This window comes from Lathyrus oleraceus, chromosome 3 (assembly GCF_024323335.1).
Source record: "Lathyrus oleraceus cultivar Zhongwan6 chromosome 3, CAAS_Psat_ZW6_1.0, whole genome shotgun sequence".
NCBI lineage: Eukaryota > Viridiplantae > Streptophyta > Magnoliopsida > Fabales > Fabaceae > Lathyrus > Lathyrus oleraceus.
In genome coordinates, this window is record NC_066581.1 from 442,815,200 (window position 1) to 442,835,410 (window position 20,211).

The window sequence follows — 20,211 nt, forward strand, 5'->3', positions numbered from 1 at the left end:
ATGGCATTTTCTTTCATGGTCACTAAGACTCCAACTAAGATTGGTCCATAGTCCTCCTGTGCCATACGGTACAGATTAGCTATCATGAATGTAGCAGCGTTAACAGGTCAGGCCAGTGACGCGCAATACATTATGAAGGGTTCGTCTTTGGACACAAAGGTTCAATTTTGTTCCTTTCCAAATAAGGTGTGAGCTAGGATCTTATGAAAGTAACGGATGGTAGGGTTATGGATATTCTCTGAATGCATAAGGTCTGGCTCGGGATGGTCGTTTCCTGTGATGCTACCCCAAAAGAGGTCTAACTCATGGTCTACTATCCTGTCTTCCTGGGTAATGGTAAAGGTATCAGGGCCATTCGGGCATCCTAGGAGTTCAGCCGTTTCTCTATGGGTGTAGCGGTAATTATTATCAAACAACCTAAAGAGGATTAGGCCTTTGTTAAGTCCAATACCACGGTTTGGTAGGTACACTAGGGAGCTTAGAAATTCTAAAGTCAACCTACTGTAGGAACTAAATTTTCTTTTGATAGCAAAGGTGTCCCAGCCTAGTGGGTTAATTAGGAATGTAACATTGTCTCTTATACCTAATTTGGTCATGGTGTGTCCATCTAGGTACAAGGTTAGTGTCATTTCTCTCTAAGCTAGAGCCTCAAAACGTCTCCTTTGAGCTCTGCCTCTAAAGACTATATCAATGTAATCTACTTGTTGCATTATGATAGTCAGTAGCTAGATAAAATCAAGTAGATAATAGCATTGAGTTAGTAATGGTCAATAATACAGAAAGGTACCGATTAACTTTATGAGAAATAAGAAAGAAAAGAAAAAATGAAAATTAAGCAGTAGTAATAATTATAAATTTGGGTAAGGAAATTTTAATAGTTAAAGACAGAGTGTGGGTTCTCTCCCACCAAGCGCTTTGTTTATTGTCGTAAGCTCGACAGAAATGGGATAGGCACTATTCTTTTGAATGAGCATGAAGCTCTGCAAGCTTTAGATTTGCAATGAAATCATTGTTTCAAACATTGTCCGTTTACTATGAATGGTTCACTTGTTTTTCCTTTTATCGCTATTGCTCCAATCGAAAAGATATCGGTAATTTCGAAGGGACAGGACCATCTAGAACGATATTTTTTGGGAAAGAGTCTGAGGCGGGAGTTAAACAGGAGTACTTTGTCACCTTCCTTAAACTCTTTCCTTAATATGCGATTGTCATGCCATTTTTTTGTTCTTTCTTTGTAGATTCAGGCATTCTCATACGCATCTAGTCTATGTTCCTCTAGTTCGTGGATATCTAATATTCTTTTTTCGCCTGCGGCAGCATAATTGAGATTAAATGTCTTAATGGCCCAATATGATTTATATTCTAGTTCTACCGACAAATGACATGATTTTCCATAAACTAGCTAGAAAGGTGTGGTTCCTATTGGGGTCTTATAAGCTGTCCTATATGCCCACAGGGATTCTGGTAACTTTGAGGACCATTCTTTCCTAAAGGTGGCAACTGTCTTTTCTATAATTTGTTTAAGTTCTCGGTTTGAGACTTCTACTTGCCACTCGTATGTGGGTTATAGGGTGTTGCTACACTGTGCCAGACTCCATATTTCAGTAATAGCTTTTCAAAAATCCTTGAAATAAAATAGGATCCACCTGTCATACCCCAATTTTGTCCGGGCATATTTAAAGTTTTTTTTGTCAAGCGTTCACAACCATAAAGCACGATGCACAAAATCAAGACTAGAGAGTTTCACTAGAGAAGGGAATTAGGTTTCTTTTAATCTTTACCCCAATTTCGTTGCTTTATGGATTTAAGACCATATTACCTTTAGAAGTTCATAATGCATCAAGATCTTTTAAGAAGTTCATTCTACTTGTGCTTACGGATTAAGTGGATCACTAGATTAGGATGTGCAGATTATTATAGTCCATATCATCATTTACTCCATGCATAAGTTGCCTCGAAGGCTCACATCTCATTGATTCATTATCATAAAAAGCATCTTAATGGCTCATGAGTGCAAATCGCATCTTATCAACAAGTCTTTTGGTTGATTTGTAAGTTTGGTACATTCTTGTGTTCAAGTACATCTCATTACAAGAGTTTTTTGCTGAATGTGCATTTTTCCCGCTCCAATTGGCAAATGTCTAAGAAATGGTGGTGATTGACCTAGGACTGGCACGGGTAGGTCCAGATTTCAGAAGTCTCATAAGGACTTGAATTTAAAGTTTTTTTCAATGTCTATAAGAGAGGAAATCAACATTCTATAGGGACTTCATGACAATATCATTTGCATAAAGACCATTAACTTGGATTTACAAGACCATGCTTTGATGGGCATGATGTTCCTAAGTTTTATTAATACAGGCATAGATTTACAATTTGTATTGTTAAACTTCATGGTTTACAAAAGTCCTAGCCTATGATCTAAGGACATGTTGGCATTACAAGAGAAGTTATTCAAGCATTGGAATAGAATGGCAGCTAAGCAATACAACTCATTACACTCTCTTCTTCAAGTAATTCCAAGAATTTGCGAGACATGTCCTGATAAGCATACTGCAACCTGCACAATCCAAAAGCCTATCACGTAACATACAAGCTATTGTGAGAAAAGTTAGCCAAAGCCAAAATGCAATTTTATCATGAGGTTTAATACTGTTGCAAGAAGGGAAGCAATACCAGGTAGTGTTCCGAGCTTAGGACCACGATAGAGTGGCACAAGACGGAACATTCGAAGAGGTATAGCAACGCCATGACCTGTAATGTGATGGACCTGAAAACCACCAAAATCCACAGTCCATTAACAGTATCACCACCTAGGCCAAGTCAGTCACAAACCATCCAACTTTGATCAAACAAATCCATAAACTACACAAACCACTACTGCCACGATAGGTATAACAACTCACAAATCAGCTCACACATTAGCTAAATATCCAAACAGAACCTGAGCAATAAATCTCGCTGCAACTTCATGCAATTTCTATTTTTCTTCCATCAAAAAGGACCGAAAAATGGAAGCGCTGGCGGGAAAAAGATGTAACAAGTACATTGGTGTGGCAGATGTGAGACAGTGGGAGCATATATCTTGTCATACGTTTCAGCTATCAGTTACAGAGAAGGGAATGAGAAACTCCTAGATTCATGTAAAAGCTATGAACATGCCTTGCCAGAGGATACTGTTATGGATAACTTTTAGAAACATTATTGATTAGGCTGAGAGTGCCTTGCAATGGAGACAGGTCGAAACAGGTGGTAACCGCTGATGTAAACTAGTAGGACACACATTCTTTAGAAACTCCAAAGGATACATTTTTGGCCAAGACTGGAACTGGATCTTTCCACGGTCAATCCTCTGATTTGGATCTCCTGGTATTAAACAGAGATGATAACATTAGGATAGTTCTGGCTACAAGAAATTGTATAGCACAATGAAACTTAGATTCTATACAGGACAGAACTCTAAACCATTTCAGGATGCAGCCTAAGAAAGGATTAAAAAGGGTAAGTTGCTATGCTTACCGTTATGTGAACCGATGACAAGACAATACATATCACCTCATTGAAACGAAAGCCAAGACTCGGAAATCCTGTATCAAAGTTCCATGTACCTGCACCAGTATTCACAAGATTTCAAAGTACATCAGTGGAAAGCTATCATGATCAAGTCCATTAGACAAAGCAAAGCCAGTGAGGTTGAATCAAATTCATAACAGTTGAAACAGCCGTGGAGTCAAATATCATCATCACATCAGTTAAGTGACGTGCAGAAACACTAAATATGCAAGAGTTGAATCCACAATTGAAAGAGTCGAAGCTTAAAACGGACACACACATGTCACAACAATTCCAAAACAAATAAAACCAGCATAAACAAGGGGATATCACAATAGAAAAGCTGCAATAAGTTCCACGCCAAATGCAACGTTGTCGTTAACCACAATTCAGCGATACATAGTAACGACCTCAATCTTGCATTGGAGCTATTCCCAAGTTTGCAACTCTCTTTCAAATCATCTTCTCGCTTACACCAAAACAAAAGCATTTGTCATACAACCTAGCAGAATCACACAGAGGCACATATTGGCATATGTTCCATGGCATCAAAAAGAGAAGAAAAGTCTAAATCACGACCTCACAGCAAGGGTGCTTGGATTTGTGTGAGAGGTAAAGCATAGATTGGCACTGTTAAGAATCCATGTCTTTCATGAGCATCCAAGGTTGGTTCACTATGATAACAGAAAATTCTTAGTCAATGCAAGTTATAATAAGTGGACTCAAATAAATAACTGCAAGGGATGGCAAAACCGAATGGTAAAAGAATCCTTAGTAGTAAAAATAACCTTAAAAAGCATATGCTTCAAAGGACACTACAGACAAAAGGTCGCGGTCACGCTGGTCCAGACACAATCCAGAAGGAAATCTTACTCTAACGGAATGATTCCTTTCACCTCTTCCAGCTCATGATTCAAGGACCACCCATTTTCACTCTATATAAGAGACATCCAATCATTGGAAGGAGGAGAAAAAATTGACACCGTCACTCTACTGAAATCGCATCCTAACCTGCACACCAAAGCTCAAAGGTACCAAATGGGTGCTCAAAGTTTATCCTTAGAACTTTGAGTAATCCGAGCTAAGCCACTACAAAATCAAGATATACCCAAATAAGATGAAGAACTGAGAGAAGAAGCGAAGAAGACGAGGAGCACTCGAAGAAGGAGAGGAGAAGAAGATAGCATACCTCGAGGTCGATCCCATCGTCGCATGCAAATGTCTTCATAATGTTCCCAATTTAGGGGTTAAATCTAGAATGAACTTCGGTGAGCATTTAATGTTGAAACGTTGGGGATTCCACGCGGAGGTTCAGATTGGGAGATAGAGGCGCCTCCTCCGGCCGCCGTCCGTTTCCGGTCAGTCAAAATTGATTGAGAAGAAGAGAAGAGAGAGACGGTCGAAATCTGAGAAAAAGGGAGACACTTGAGGTAATGAGATTTTTGGGTTTTATTTCTTTGGAGATCTATTTCTTTTTAACAGTATTAAAAGATAACTTAATGCCATTAATGACAATTACTTGTGATACTGCATGTTTATCTTCCCTAAGTATTCTTCTAACTTTTTTAATGCCACACTATCATTCACTGTTTGGCGCGTGGCCCATAGAGAATAGATAAATGGTTCTCATGGATTTCTTTTCTCTTTTCCTTTCCTTTCTTGCTGACCATTCCAATTCAAATTGATTAATAAGAGGTATGGGCCTTAGGGCCCAACCCGAGTTAATGATGGCTCAAACCCCTTTCGGGCCTTTTTGTAGTTCGTTTTTGGAGGGACTGTACACACCGTTTATTTCCCTCATACACCCCTTTCTGTTATAAATTTATTTCATTATTTATCTTCTATGATCTGTTTTTGTTAATACATTAAAAACATATTAGTAGTAAAATAGACAATTGTTTTAACTTATTTTTTTATTATTGTTAATTATAAATTTTAATTCTTGTTAGAATATATGTTAATTAAATAGTTAAATATTAATAGATGAATAAACACTTATTTTGTCCAAATTAGGTTGAACCATTGGTCCAATACCAAGTAATCCATTTAAAACTAAATCAAATCCAATAAGTTCGAATTCAAATCTTTTGTTATTAATACACTTCTAAAAAAAAAATATTTTAATAATTAACATCTTAAAACTCCATAAAATTAAAATCATTTTCCCAATTTAATTATTCTAAAAGTCTCTATTTTAAATAATTAATCTTTAAATGAAAATGAGATTAATGAGCATCCGCTCCATTATCTCTCGATTATTCGAATAATTGGCGTACGCCATATTGCTCGAATTTTTGTCATTTAATTAAAACCCTAAAAACTCTATTAAATTAAAATCACTCCTCCAAATTATTTATTAATTATAAAAGCATTGTTTAAATTAATTTTGAATGAAAAGGAGAATAGTAAGTTTCCGCTTTATTATCTCTCGATTATTCGAATAATTGGCGTACACCATATTGCTCAAATTTTCGTCATTTAATTAAAACCCTAAAAAACTCTATAAAATTAAAAGTATTTTCTGAAATTAATTACAAATCCTAAAAGCATTATTTAAATTAATTTTGAATGAAAAGGAGAATAGTAAGCTTCCGCTTTATTATCTCTCGATTATTCGAATAATTGGCGTACACCATATTGCTCGAATTTTCGTCATTTAATTAAAAACCTTAAAAAACTTTTAAAATTAAAGTCATTTCCCCAATTTAATTATTCTAAAAGTCTCTATTTTAAATAATTAATCTTTAAATGAAAAGGAGATTAATGAGCATCCGCTCCATTATCTCTCGATTATTCGAATAATTGGCGTACGCCACATTGCTCGAATCTTCGTCATCAAATTAAAATGTAATCGAATAAACTCAAATCACTTCTTATATCAAATCCAATTTTACAAAATAAACTATATAACTTAAAACTCAATTAGAGAATGGGAGGCGTACGCCTCACCGTTCCTTGATTATTTGAATAATTGGCGTACGCCACATTGCTCAAATCATCGACTCTTCAAAACATCTCAAGACATATCAAACTAATTTCTCGCCCCCGAGCGATCGAAACCAATCAAAAACCTAAACACATCAATCCAATTTGTCACCCCCGTGTGACCAAAACCCTTTCAGAAAGAACACTGTCAATCATTTCTAATGCGCACAACAAACCAATGCTTAAGCCTCCGCCGAGAGTAGACAAGCCAGCGTTTAGCCGTTAGAACGCCGACCCACACAGTCGTTCATCAAACAAAACACACCAAATATTCGTAGTACCCCGAACTACGAATGCTTTGATTTCCTTATTGAACCATAAGGATACGTAGGCACGAGATTGCGAGGTCTTGGCGAGCACACTAATAAAAAACCTCCCTTTTCCCATTTTGAGGTCTTCATCCATCTCTATTATCAACTCTAATTACTAGAAGAAAGCAAATAACATTTAACTAACATTCAAATAGCAAATTAGACTAAAAGGTTCCCGTTGAGTACAACGGACGTGAGGGGTGCTAATACCTTCCCCTTGCGTAATCGACTCCCGAACCCGAATATGGTTGCGACGACCATTATTCTGTTTTTTCAAAGGTTTTATCGATATTTTCCCATTCCTTCATTGGAATAAATAAAGTTCGGTGGCGACTCTGTTCGAACATAAATGTTTCCGTGACCATCGCGGGGAATCGTGTTTTTCGAGATGCGACAGATGGCGACTCTGCTGGGGACATAGCTCCAAGCTAGAGAGAGTCAAACCTAATTTAGTTCAAATTTCTACGAATGTTACATTACTGTTTTTCTTCATTATTTGCTTCTGTATCTCCTGATGTATTATTTATGCTATGTGATTTATTCTGTTATTATGCTGGGTGACCTATGGTTTTTGACACATTTTGTGAGATAAGCTCCGTACCCGAGCTTTGAGAAGAACTTAGAACCCGGAGTTGTGTAGTATTGAACCGAGGGGTGTACACCTCATTGGGACAATACGAGAACTCCACCTAGAGTAGATCTGTTCAGAATTTCCATCATAGTATGGCTAGCCCATTATTGCGAGGAAACGTTGAACATGGTCCATGACTTTGGGAACCTCGTCTTAAACTGAAGTCCGTCTTCATGACTGGTGATTGTGTAGTATTGAGCCGAGGGGTCGACACCCCGTTCGAACAATACGAAGATCTCACTTAGAAAAGATTGATTCAGAACTTTCATCACGATATGGCTAGCCCATTATTGCGATGGAAGACTGAACTTGGTCCATGACTCTAAGTTCTTATCCTGAAAACGAACAACCTTAGGAGCCATCCTTTGTGTGTGGGGTAGAGAACATAGAACCTCCTTATAGGGTGTACCATATGATACTCGTGTTATCCTGGATCCTAACTATACCTAAATTACATTTTCTTTGCATACCTAAATACAAAATTTCATGCATTCTCATCCCATCAGCATGAATTGCATATCATTTTCATAAACAAAAAAAACTCATCACATCCTGTGTCCATAACTCGCAGTTGAATTCCTGACATTCGTATCAGACTTGAAGTAGCTCTGAAAAGATTATGGATTCGTTGGAGCAAAACCACATTGCATTGAGAGGAGATGTGGACTCAATGAAAAACCAGGTAGACCAACTTGTGGAGTCTATGATAGCTTTAGCAAAGAGGGAGGACACCATTCAGCAGACTGCAGTGGTTAAGAATGCGGTGTTAGCTCCAGTAAATGATCCTACCCAACCTCAGCTTGCGCAAACCCCAGTTGATAACTTTGTTGTACAGGAACGTCATATCATTCGAGATTCCTCTTACCATGATGATGTTGAATATCACAGCTTTGCATTCTCCGTGCCAAATTCACATGGAACAAGCCTATTGGTTAATATTGAGCAACCACAAGATGATGAGATTGCTAAAAGATGTTGCGGGCTAGAGAAAAGACTCAAGGCCATAGAAGGACAAGATACTGTTGAACAAAGTGCTTTATACATGTGTTTGGTACCTGGCCTAGTTATACCCCCAAAATTCAAAATACCAGAATTTGAGAAGTACAAAGGGGATAGTTGTCCAAAGCAAAATTTGGTAATGTTTTTTGGAAAAATGACCTCTCATGCCCACAATGATAAGTTAATGATTCACTGTTTTCAGGACAGTTTGACTGGGGCATCATTGAGTTGGTATATGAAGTTAGAAAGGAATCATGTTCAGTCATGGATAAACCTGGCTAATGCCTTTTTGAAGCAGTACAAATACAATTTGAACATGGCTCCCGATCGCATGCAGTTGAGAGCCTTATCTCAGGAAAGTAACGAATCCTTCAGAGAATATGCATAAAGATGGAAAGAGTTAGCAGCTCGTGTTGAACCACCACTCTTAGACAAAGAAGTGATGGAATTATTCAGGGATACCTTGCAAAGTCCTTACTTCGAAAGAATGATTAGCAGTGCAGCATCAGACTTCGCTCACTTGGTGTCAATTGGAGAACGCATCGAGAATGGCCTCAAAAGTGGAAAAATCCAATGCGCCTCAAATAGCCAGAGTATGGAGAGTGAATTTATTCCTAGTTCCCAAAAGGAAGAAGAGGTTGAAATTAATGCAGTCTGGGAAGCTCCACAAGCTTCACACCAGACACCATTCTCTCCACATGGTCAATATCCTACAACTCAAGGACCTCCTCAATATCAACGATGGATTCCACCTCAACAGCCATACAAACGATATAACACTCCACATCAGCAGCGCCAACATGCTCAACAAAGGTCAAGAAAGCCAGAGAGACATATTGATCCTCTCCCAATGCCATACAGTCAAGCACTTCCATATTTGATTAAGAGGGGATTGATAGTGCCAAAGGAGCTAAAACTAGTAAGTCCTCCATATCCACCAGGCTATGACGCCAACGCTCGGTGTGACGTCCATGCTGGGGCACAGGGGCATTCAACTGAAGGTTGCAAAGTGCTTAAGAGTAAAGTACAAACCCTGTTTCATTCCAAGATGTTCTCATTTGCGCCCCGAAGCTTGCAAATCAATAATACTGCTTCGCCTAGCTGTGCGAGTCCATCAGTCCAAACGGTGGAGGAGATTTCCGAGAATAGGTCTGAAGATGATTATCAAACTGGTCTCGATGAGGAGAAATACCACTACTCTGAAGAAGGCTAGCCCAGCAGTGAACCAGGCACGAGAGAGATTCCTCTGCACTGGCAACCATTTGGCTACTCCTTGCATTTCATATGTATTTTTCTTTGCATGTTAAGTACTTATTTGCTTTCAAGTATTGTTGATTTCCCGTAATGGTAATATTAATGAAATGATTATGCATGTTTTGAACGAATCCTTTCGTATTCACTCATTTTTTCCATTGATATAAAAAAAAAATATTTCTCCCATTCACTTATCAAACTGTTATTTTAGCAAAAGATTGAAGGGAGAATGACGAAAACGAAATACCCATAATTGTTGATTGTATGCTTTCAGATAAAACCTTGCTGATGATGTACAGGCATTGTTTCAAATCCCTAAACACTGGAAAGATAAGGAGTTAATCCCTAGTCAACCACTTCGAGCCTAGAAGTAGGAGTTTCTTTCGGATCTACAAACCCTTACATTTAACCTGGGGCAGGGTAGTGTTCAGTTAATCTGACTATGCATTCAAATTAAAAGACGAAGCATCCCGTCTAAGGATCAACCACATGATATTCTTCGCATACATCCTAAAGTGTCGAAGGAACCCAGAAAAATCCAAAAGTTATGACGGTTGTTCTTCAATGACTAATGACTTGGCAGTCACATTCTAAAAAATGGAATCAAAGAAAAGCCCGCTAAGTTGAACACCCAAGAGGCGACTTAGGCAAAAATTAGGGCAATCCCGATGGACTCAAAGCTTCAAAAGCAGTTCAGGCAAAAAGTTAGGGATCAAGAAAAAGGAAAAAAATCAAAAGAGGTCACGAAAACCCTCAACAAAAGAAAACAAGATTCAGTGACCACCATACCAAAATCAAAGGGTCACCGACATTAAAAAAAACGAAATAAGGTGGTTGCCATTTCAAGAGACCTTGAATCACCATCTTTATCCTTACACCTTCAAAAAAGATGAATGTGTACGTTTAATTAACTGAGCGTAGGATTGGAGTTTATCAAGAAGAATGGTCGGTACAATAATAATTTTGAGCCTCATATCCTTTATTTCAATAACCATGAACCAAGCCACGTTACAACCCCTAAAAGACCTAATTGAGGTAGGGGTTATTCTGAAAGCGTACTACAGCAAGGTTGCGTAAACTGACTCCTAAATATTTGCTAATTCACCTGTATTGGTATCATATTCTCGCTGTATCTTTCACACACTAACTAAATCAGCAATGTGTTTGAACTAATGGTTCATTCGTCGGACACTATCATTATCACTTCAATACATGATTTTTCAAACCTGCATGAATATCGCATTAAAATTACCATTTATTGAATAAACAATTTTAACTGCAAGTAATTACTTGACATCAAGGAGCTTCAAAGAAGCAATCGGAGAAGAATTTGATCATTCGTCGGTGCTGACCCGAATCAAGACTACTTCCTAACCCTATGGATCAGGGGCATGGCATCCAATGACTATGACTTGGTCAGTAAAAAAAAACTCCAAGCATCAGTTGATCAAGGAGGCAAATAATTTAAAAATATTCAGTCCATCTGGGGCAATGTAGCACCTCAAATTTGCACCTATCATTGTACATACATTTTCATATTAGGTCATAGCATATCATGGTCTATTGCATAGCATTGCATTGCCCCCAATTGCCTCAAGTGCAAGCAAATCAAGAAATTAGGTCAAACTGATCAGGAGGTCAGTCAACCAAGCAAGCAAGGGTGTTTCTCAAGGAGCCAAGGCCCTAGGGTTGGTCCAACATGTTCACATGACTTGGAGGTCCATTTGAAATGTTTAAGTCAAGGGTTGGATGTTCAGAAGGCATCAGTTCATGCACAATCAGTCAAAAACCCTAGAAAGTCAAAGTTGGTCAACTGTGGTTGATTTTATGGGTTTGATGGATGGATTTGGTTTGAGAGAGTTTATTCATGTCCCAATAGGCCTCATATATCATGGCAAACAATATCATTGAAGAAATTGAAGCCAATCAGAAAATTTCCCAAAATAGAAACTGGACCTGTAATTTTAACTGCCAAAAATGGAAACTTCTTGATCCCAAACTTACATCATGATACAAGCTTCAAATGAATTTTTGCCCAACATGAAAGTTGAATATTTTGTTCTCCCATTTCCAAAAAGTCCAAGAACTCTCAATTCCCATGCATGGTTGTCAAGATATGATCAAGTCATTTTCACAAAATCTTGAACTTCAAAAGGCCATATCTCTCAAACCATTTGGCCAATTTTGGTGGGGTTTTTTCCTACAAACCACATTTCCTCTCCTCTTTCCAAAAATATAAATTTCATGAGCCAAAACATTGCCAATCAAAATGGCACTTTTGGACCTAGCATGCTTAATTTTCAAGTGAGGTGTATTTTTGAAGTTTTGATTTAAGCATTTTCTACCACATTAGCCATTTGGAATTGTTTCAAAACATGATTTCTGACTTGCCAAGGCCCAAAATTCGAGCAGCATGCTACCACATACCACCATTTGGTCAAAATTGCAAGATTAGCAAATTGGTTAAAATGAGCAAAGCATGATTACCATCCACTTAGCAAAGCTTAAACAGATCATATATAACCTATTTTCTGCAGAATTAGAAACCCTAGCAGCTGCAAAAACAACAGAATTACTCACTCTCTCTCAAATTCACTTTTGGCCATTTTCCAAAATCCTTCAAAATCCTTCAAAGAGCACGACCTAGCTAGGGTTTTTCCACCATCCAAGCATCATTTCATGCACATTTCCACCATCATCCTTTGGCTGTAAGAAGCTCTTCGTGGCTGTTCATCTTCAAGCAATTTCCATGGCAGAACTTGATTCAAGCTTCTACAAGAGTTGCTGAACCACGATTACTTCATCATTCAACTTGGGGAAGCATAATCTGCATCTGTTTAAGCTTATCCTGGCCAGAAAACACCTGAATCTTCATCTGCTTTTCCAAATTGGTTAGTATTCGATTCTCTCTATTTCCAAAACTTTGCCATGCTTAGTGTAGGTCTTAGTACCCTGATCATTATGAGCGTTGAATGGTAGAATTTAGTTAAGTATTTTGCAAGAAATCTGAAAATGAAAGTTTGGTGTTCATATGAAGTTTGGTTCGATTCTCTCTCAATAGCTTGTTTCCATGAAAATTGATGTTGGATTTTGCTTTGCCATGCTTGGATGAACATGTATGTGTGCTCATTATTCATTTCTGGAGTTTTTGTTCTTGAGCCAAGTTTGATGTCATTTATGATTCTTGCTCGATTCATGTTCATTGTTGTGATTTGATGAAAATTGATGTTGGATTCTTACTTGCCATGCTTGTATGAACATGTCTGTGTATTTAATTTGTAATTCTGGAAAAAAAATTGGTAGCACGATTTGGGGACGATGATCTTCATCTTGTACCCAGAAAACCCTAGGGTTTCTTCATCCATGCCCAGATTTTCTGATTTCACACACTGCATGGCACTGTATAGGCATGCACCAATAGGAACATTTCCTTGGTCGCCCCAAAACGCCACCGTTTAGTTAAGTGAGTTCCCAAATTACACAAATGCCACTCGGTCCATTAATTATTCAACTTAATTCATTTTAATTTCACATATTATTTCACTTTGATCACTCAACTTACAAAAATCACAATTCACTCATTTCAACTCCAAAATTCGTGAAAATTTTTGCATCATACTCATGTGAATGTCTAGTATTTTATCATGATTTTTAATGATTTTTTGGATGGCTGGATGTTAAATGGCATTAGGGTTTGTAGAATGTGACCAATTTTTACACCTTTTGCCAATTCTTTTATGAAATGATGAGGATGTATCCAATGATTCTGAAAATTTTTGTGGTTATTCTACACTCATTCATGTTTATTTTGGTGTAAATATCATGATTTTATCATATGTGGTTTGTGAGATACAAATTTTTGAAGTAGGGTGTGACAATTTGTGTCACACCAATGTTATGCAATTTTATGATTTTTGTTAACATGCTTCCTGGCTTCCAATTAATGTGAAATTTTGCATGAGCCATCTCTTATGTGTCTAGTTGATGTGTGAATTTTCCTGGAATTAATTATGCCATTTCCTAATTGTTTGAGATTTTTCTTCCCTGTCTAGTCAAATGTTGACTTTGTGTGACATATCTTGCTATTCCATTTGGGAAATTCTCATACTTTATTGGATGATCATGAAATTTCACATGTGCATACTATACATCTCAAGCTTTGCACTGGTGTTAATCCCATTCATTTCCCATCTGTTTTCATTTAATTATGATTTTTTGAAGTTGATACATGTTTGTTTGACTTCTTTGTGCTTGCTTGAATTGGTTTTGACTTTCTGATTTTAACTGACCATCTTCCCATGATCCAATTGAGCTGAAATTTCATATGCATGTCATGTTATGGATTTTGTTTGAGCATGAATTATTTGATGATTTTTGGAATTGACTATGTTTGGTTTTGAGCTAAGTCTTGCTGTTGACTTCATTAAGCATGTTCAAATTTGCTTTGACTTTATGATTTTCATTGACTGCCTTCCACTTGTCCAAATGTGATGAAATTTGACATGCTTACCATGCTAGGTGTTAGGATTGATCATGATTTATCTGGTGATTTTTGGAAATGTTTGAGTTGACTTTTGATGCAAGTCATTCTGTTGACTTCTATGTGCACCAATTTGCCATGCTTTGCCTTCTTTTGTTTGTGAAGTGATGATGATGCATGATATAAACTTGAGACCAATTGAGATTGCTTCTTAAATGTTTGAACTTGATTTTGTTTGACTTTCATTTGCTGTTTTGACTTTCTCATTCCTTTTTGACCCTAGGCTTGTCCTAGTGGTCCAGTTACTCACTATTGAGCTTATGTTTTCAGGTTGAACACCAAGTGACTAATGAGATCAATTTCTTTTGATCAAGCTTGACTGTTTATCATGAGCTAACCTTTGTTTTATAGGTGGCTTGACTCATGTGATTTGAGTCTTGTGCATTGCACATCTGATTACCTGATTTGTCTGTTGTTTCTCAATTCCTTTTGCTTTAGCTGTTGAAATGTGTACTGATTAGTTTGACTATTTCAGGTACCATTAGTTGCTTAAGTTCTTTGAACTTGCTTTGCTTTGCTATTTAGCAACTTGCTTGAGGTATAATTCCTTTTTCTTCATGTAGTCTGGAAGACCTGGCCTGTTACTTGGCCAGGCAACTGTCTGAAGTCCTCCTTAAGAGGCAATGTTTGTGTATGTTTAATTTGTCCTTGTACAAGAGTCAAAGACCTCCTAAGTGAAGAGGCAATTGGCAGAACCAAGGGATAAGCAACCTATCCCCTGCTATTCAGTGTGTCTTCTGTTTTGCTCACACCACTGTGTTGATGCATTACAGATAAAAAACCCAAGATCTTGTGCAAATCCATAGTTGAGTCAGTATCAAATCTGTAGAAGGGTTCCCACTTTCTGAACCCACACATTCTTGTCAGATGCTCTCCCTGGCCAGGGATAAGAGCAATGAGGCACACCCCTCATCTCCTTTCATCTGCTTCACCTTGGCTCTCAATGGCAAGGTTAAGAGCACCATCACCCATTTCCAGAGGTTTGTTTGTTGAGGTTGATATGACCCCTCGACTAAAACCTAACCCTTGTGTGAGCCCCTTGTGTGTATATAGTGTGTGCTACCTGTGCTTGTATGTTTGTTTGACTTGCTTCCTGTGCAAGTTAGGTTTAGTTTAGACTAATCCTTGTTTGCTTTCGCCCTCGTTGCGATCCTTTCTTTCGCCCTCGTTGCGATCCTTTCTTTCGCCCTCGTTGCGATCCTTTCTCTCGCCCTCGTTGCGATCGAGACTTTCCCTTTCTCTTGCCCTGGTTGCAATCGAGACCCTTGCTTCCTGTGCAAGTTAGGTGTGTGTGGCTTGCCTCCTGTGTAAGTCATGTCTAGGATAGGTTGGCCCTTGTGCCAGTTAGCTAGAAACCTTAACTTAGGGTTGATTTTGCATGACAACATCTAGGCTCGAGTCGTAGTCTCCCTAGTGTTGTGTCTCCCTCTGTTATCTGGTTAGGCTAGATCCTTGTCCCTGCGTAGGGGAACTACATAGCCCTGATCTTCACACCAGATGAAGTATGTAGGCAGGAGATTGAGCTGATCTCTCCGGGCGCCTTTTTCTTTTTTTGTGTGTGTTGTCTGACAGTTGCTAGGCTCGAGTGTCTTACTCCTTAGCAATCTGTTGTCCGTTTGTTTGTGTGTGTGCTTGACAGTTATAGGCTCGAGTCCCCGACTCCCTATTAACTTGTTGTGTTGTTGTGTGCTTGGAAGCTGATGTAAGACCATCGAGTGGCATTCGGGTTCCAGTGTGGGTGTGTTTTGGTTCGGATGCTGATGTAAGCCCAGTGATTGGCATTCAGGCTCCACGTTTGCCTTTGCCTGTGTTTGTTTGCGTGCGTGTCAGCCGAGCTACGAATGCTCTGATTCTCCTTCGTCCAAGGAGATACGTATGCATAGGATGCGATATCCTAGCGAGCATGTGTCGTTTCCCCAGTCCGAACTACTTCGACTCTGATGTCTATGCCTGATAGACTAAGTAGGCCCAGGATACGATATCCTGCCGAGTCAGTTTCAGTCAGTTTCTTGTGTCTCTTTCAGCCAGTGTGTGTGAGTTTGAGCAGTGTTTTAGCAACCAATTTCCTTTCTATTGTGCGTGGATCCCATCGAGTACGACGGATGCGTAGGGGTGCTAATACCTTCCCTTCGCATAACCGACTCCCGAACCCATTCTCTTTGGTCGCGAGACCATGTTCTTTCCCAGGTTTACTTCGAGCGTTTCTTTCCCTCTTTTGGGATAAATAACGCACGGTGGCGGCTCTGTTGTTTCTTTGTTTTCCCGCCGGTTTTTCGCGTGATGCGACAGCTGGCGACTCTGCTGGGGATATAGAGAAGTTGACCTATGCTGGTCCATCTTCCCTGAGCGAGTCTCTCCTAGCGCTCTCTAGGTTAGGGTTTTGGTTGCTTTGTGTTGTGTTTATTTATTGCATTCATTATTTACTGTTTGCATTCATTGTCTATTGTTTGCATTTATTTTTGTGCATTAATGTTTGCATTCATATTCATTATTCATTCTGACAGGCTGGTTGTCTGTTTTTTCTGTGTGGGGGGGGGGGAGTCAGTTGAGGTAAAAGGTCCAATACCCAGACCATGAGTGAAATCTAGGATGATTAGGAATAGAGTGATTCATGGGAAGCGGGTGGTATTGCGCCACTTAGCGGAACATTGATATCACGAGCAGTTCAGACCCTGGTGGGATGCTGTCGTTACATACTTCGGGTGTGTATATGATGGTATTCTGCGAAAGGTTATTTATGCTGCGTTTCTCTCAGCTTTACCCTGGCCTAGACTACACCCGTGAGTGGGGAAGGGTTGATCATCATTACAGGTACCTGTTGGTGACTTTTGGTTCTGTTGGTGACTCTCAGTTCAGACGATATATTCAGTTGACCTTAAGTTGGATTTGGGTTCCGAATTTTGACTGAAGCTTCGACCTAGTGATCAGAATTACACAACCAGCCAGTCCAGTCCTGTCTGCATCATTTGCATCATAGCATATTTATTTTTCAAAAGAAACGCAATGAAAAAATTTGAAAAAAATCAGAAAAAAGAAAAAAAGAAAAAAAGAAACTAATCTCTGCATGCATATCATTTCTCAGGTACATTCCAGAGCTCGTCTACCGATAGAGATGGCAACAGTCCCCGGGCCGAAGCGGAAGACCTGTTCCTACAGCTTTCATCGTGAGCCGTTGACTTCACTGATTGAGTTGGGTAGCTTTGTGACAGATGATCGTCTGAAGAGTTTTGTTGGACAGTATGGAGATATTCTGACAGTGCTGAAGACAGTAGTGGATCCGGTGCCTCTGCAGACACTACTACAATTCTATGACCCATGGCTCAGATGCTTCACATTTCAAGATTATCAGCTAGCACCTACTCTTGAGGAGTACTCTATTCTGATGAATGTCCCAGTTCAGCATCAGACTCCCTTCTTGGACGTCCCAAAGGAGGTTGACTTCAGATTGATTGCCAGAGCTCTCCGGTTGAGTGTTAAGGAGGTTGGTGAGAATTGGAAGCCCTGTGGGGAAGCTGTGGGTTTGCCATTGAAGTTTCTGTTGAGAGTAGCCAGAGATGAAGCAGAGAGGGGGAATTGGGAAGTTTTTCACGCGCAGCTTGCCGCCTTGATATATGGAATCATTCTCTTTCCTAGTATGCCAAATTTTGTTGATCATGCTGCCATCAGCATTTTTATCAGAGGGAATCCAGTCCCAACCCTTCTAGCTGACACTTACTATGCCATCCACAGTAGGCATGGTAAGGGTGGAGCCATCAGGTGCTGCCTACCTCTCCTGTTCAGATGGTTTATGTCACTTCTGCCTGTCAGTGGACCCTTTATGGATACCCAGAGCACTCTTAAGTGAACTCAGAGGGTCATGTCGCTCACCTCCTACGACATCAGATGGCAGTCATACCGAATGGACGTAAAGGATGTTATCATGAGTTGTGGTGAATTCCGGAACGTGCCGCTCGTGGGGACCAAAGGCTGTATCAACTACAACCCAGTTCTTTCTCTTCGCCAGCTAGGGTTTGTCATGAGTAGAAGGCCACTTGAAGCTGAGATAGCTGAGAGTGTGTGTTTTGAGAAGAAGGATGACCCTGTTAGGTTGGAGCAGATAGGGAAAGCCTGGAGATCTCTTGGGGTCAGGGATGGATCTGTCTTAGGGAAAAAGTTTGCCATTGCAATGCCCGATTACACTGATTGGGTAAAGAAGAGAGTGGAAACTTTGCTGCTACCCTACGATAGGATGGATCCGTTGAGAGAACAACCACCTTTGGTTCTTGCTGATAGTGTGCCTGCTGAACACTATAAGCAAGCCCTGATGGAGAGTCGTCGTCTGAGGGAGAAGGAGCAAGACACTCAGATGGAGCTGTACAAAGTTAAGGCTAATAAGCTGCACTTGGCCCATCAACTCAGGGAAGTGCAAGGAGAGGGTACTAGCAGAGCAAGGAGCAAGAAGAGATCATATGATGAGGTAGAGTCTATGTTGGACGCAGAGCATAGGGAATGTCTGAGGCTACAGAGAGCAGAAGTCAACTATCAGAAGAAGATCAGAGACCTGGAGAAGCAACTCAAAGACAAAGACACTCAGTTGAAGAAAGAGGTGGAGTTGAGACAGAAGTCAGAAGATTATCTTGGAGGAGAAGTCTTGGAGCTTAGAAGACAACTGAAGGAGAAGATTACCCCTCTACCAGAATGTTCAGAATGCACACTGTTGATAGACCAGTGCCATTACCTGAAGACTCTCATTCCGGAAGACCGTCTGTCTTAGATTGTATCTTTGTTTGTATTTATTGAGAATCACCTCCAGGCTTGTTGGATGGGATTCATTTGTTTGTACTCCGTCTTTGGATCTTTTTTGTTGTGAATCACCTCCAGGCTTGTTGGATGGGATTCTTTTTCTTTGTACTCTGTTTATTCGAATATTCTGTTGACTTGGTTGTATTGACCTTTTTACCCTTATGTATAGATAAGGTTGTCAGTATTTCCCTGTTGTTCTCACATTTTCCTTGTATCCTGTTGTTCTCTTGTTGCTGCAGGTTTCCATCTTTTGAGGATGGGTCAGGCTCTTTGAATGCCTGAGAAATGAGCATATCATGTGCATCATGCATATCATTGAAACATCATACTCATATCATTTGCATAACAGGTGTTCTTGTGCCGTCTTCTCACTTTGATTCCTGTGTCCAGGCAGGATAGCTGATCAAAGACCACACCGCTACTCAACGAGGCTCAACCATCAACGCAACATGGATCAAGTACAAGCTGAGTTGGCAGAGATGAGGGCTAACATGGCCCAGTTCATGCACATGATGCAAGGGGTTGCACAAGGTCAAGAAGAACTCCGAGCTCTAGTTCAGAGACAAGAAGCTGCAATTCCACCGCCCAACCAGGCTCTACCAGAAGGAAATCCAGTTCCTGACATTCCTGCTGCTGCTATTCCCGTCAACAACTATGCTGTAGGTGAAGAGTTGAGGGGTATCCGAGTTGACGGTCAACCGATTGCTCCAGATGCTGCTAGTGCCAGAGTCATTCATGTTCCAGCCCGTAACAGAATTCCGATTGTTGACAGACAAGAGGATTTGTTCACTATGCTCAGCGAAGACGACGACATTTTGGGCAGAAACGATGCGAGAGATCGCAAAGTCGAGGCCCTTGCTGAGAAGATCAGGGCAATAGAATGTCAAAACTCTCTCGGTTTTGATGTTACAAATATGGGATTGGTTGAAGGCTTGAGAATCCCGCACAAATTCAAGGCGCCGTCATTTGATAAATACAACGGTACCTCCTGCCCTCGCACCTACATGCAGGCATACTACAGAAAGATATCCGCATACACTGATGATGAGAAGATGTGGATGTATTTCTTCCAAGATAGCCTATCTGTGGCGTCTTTGGACTGGTATATGGAATTGAAGCGGGATTCAATTCGATGCTGGAGAGATCTGGGTGAGGCG

The 20,211-nt window shown here is 39.8% G+C and overlaps 1 protein-coding gene and 1 long non-coding RNA gene across 7 annotated transcripts; one reads left to right on the plus strand and one right to left on the minus strand.

The window, feature by feature from the left end:
- Nucleotides 1–2,283: 2,283 nt before the first annotated feature.
- On the minus strand, nt 2,284–4,888 carry LOC127128104 (uncharacterized). 6 transcript variants are annotated; one of them, XR_007805680.1, is made up of 7 exons: nt 4,742–4,888; nt 4,341–4,641; nt 4,132–4,226; nt 3,963–4,054; nt 3,520–3,608; nt 2,677–3,366; nt 2,284–2,560 (listed from the first exon to the last, which is right to left on the minus strand). It is a non-coding gene; the product is annotated as an uncharacterized LOC127128104 (long non-coding RNA). The 6 variants fall into 6 exon arrangements; XR_007805682.1 differs by having other exon boundaries at nt 3,520–4,226; nt 4,341–4,487; nt 4,564–4,641; XR_007805681.1 differs by lacking the exon at nt 3,963–4,054.
- A 7-nt stretch (nt 4,889–4,895) lies between these two features.
- On the plus strand, nt 4,896–19,202 carry LOC127128103 (uncharacterized). Its single transcript, XM_051057353.1, has 3 exons — nt 4,896–4,982; nt 14,748–14,810; nt 17,355–19,202. The coding sequence occupies exon 3, from the start codon at nt 18,129–18,131 to the stop codon at nt 19,023–19,025; it is 897 nt and encodes a 298-aa protein (XP_050913310.1). The 5' UTR covers nt 4,896–4,982; nt 14,748–14,810; nt 17,355–18,128; the 3' UTR covers nt 19,026–19,202.
- The last annotated feature ends 1,009 nt before the right edge of the window (nt 19,203–20,211 follow it).

Coding starts and splice junctions, on each gene's coding strand:
- LOC127128103 (XM_051057353.1), top strand. CDS start 18,129: ATGTCGCTCACCTCCTACGACATCAGATGGCAGTCATACCGAATGGAC.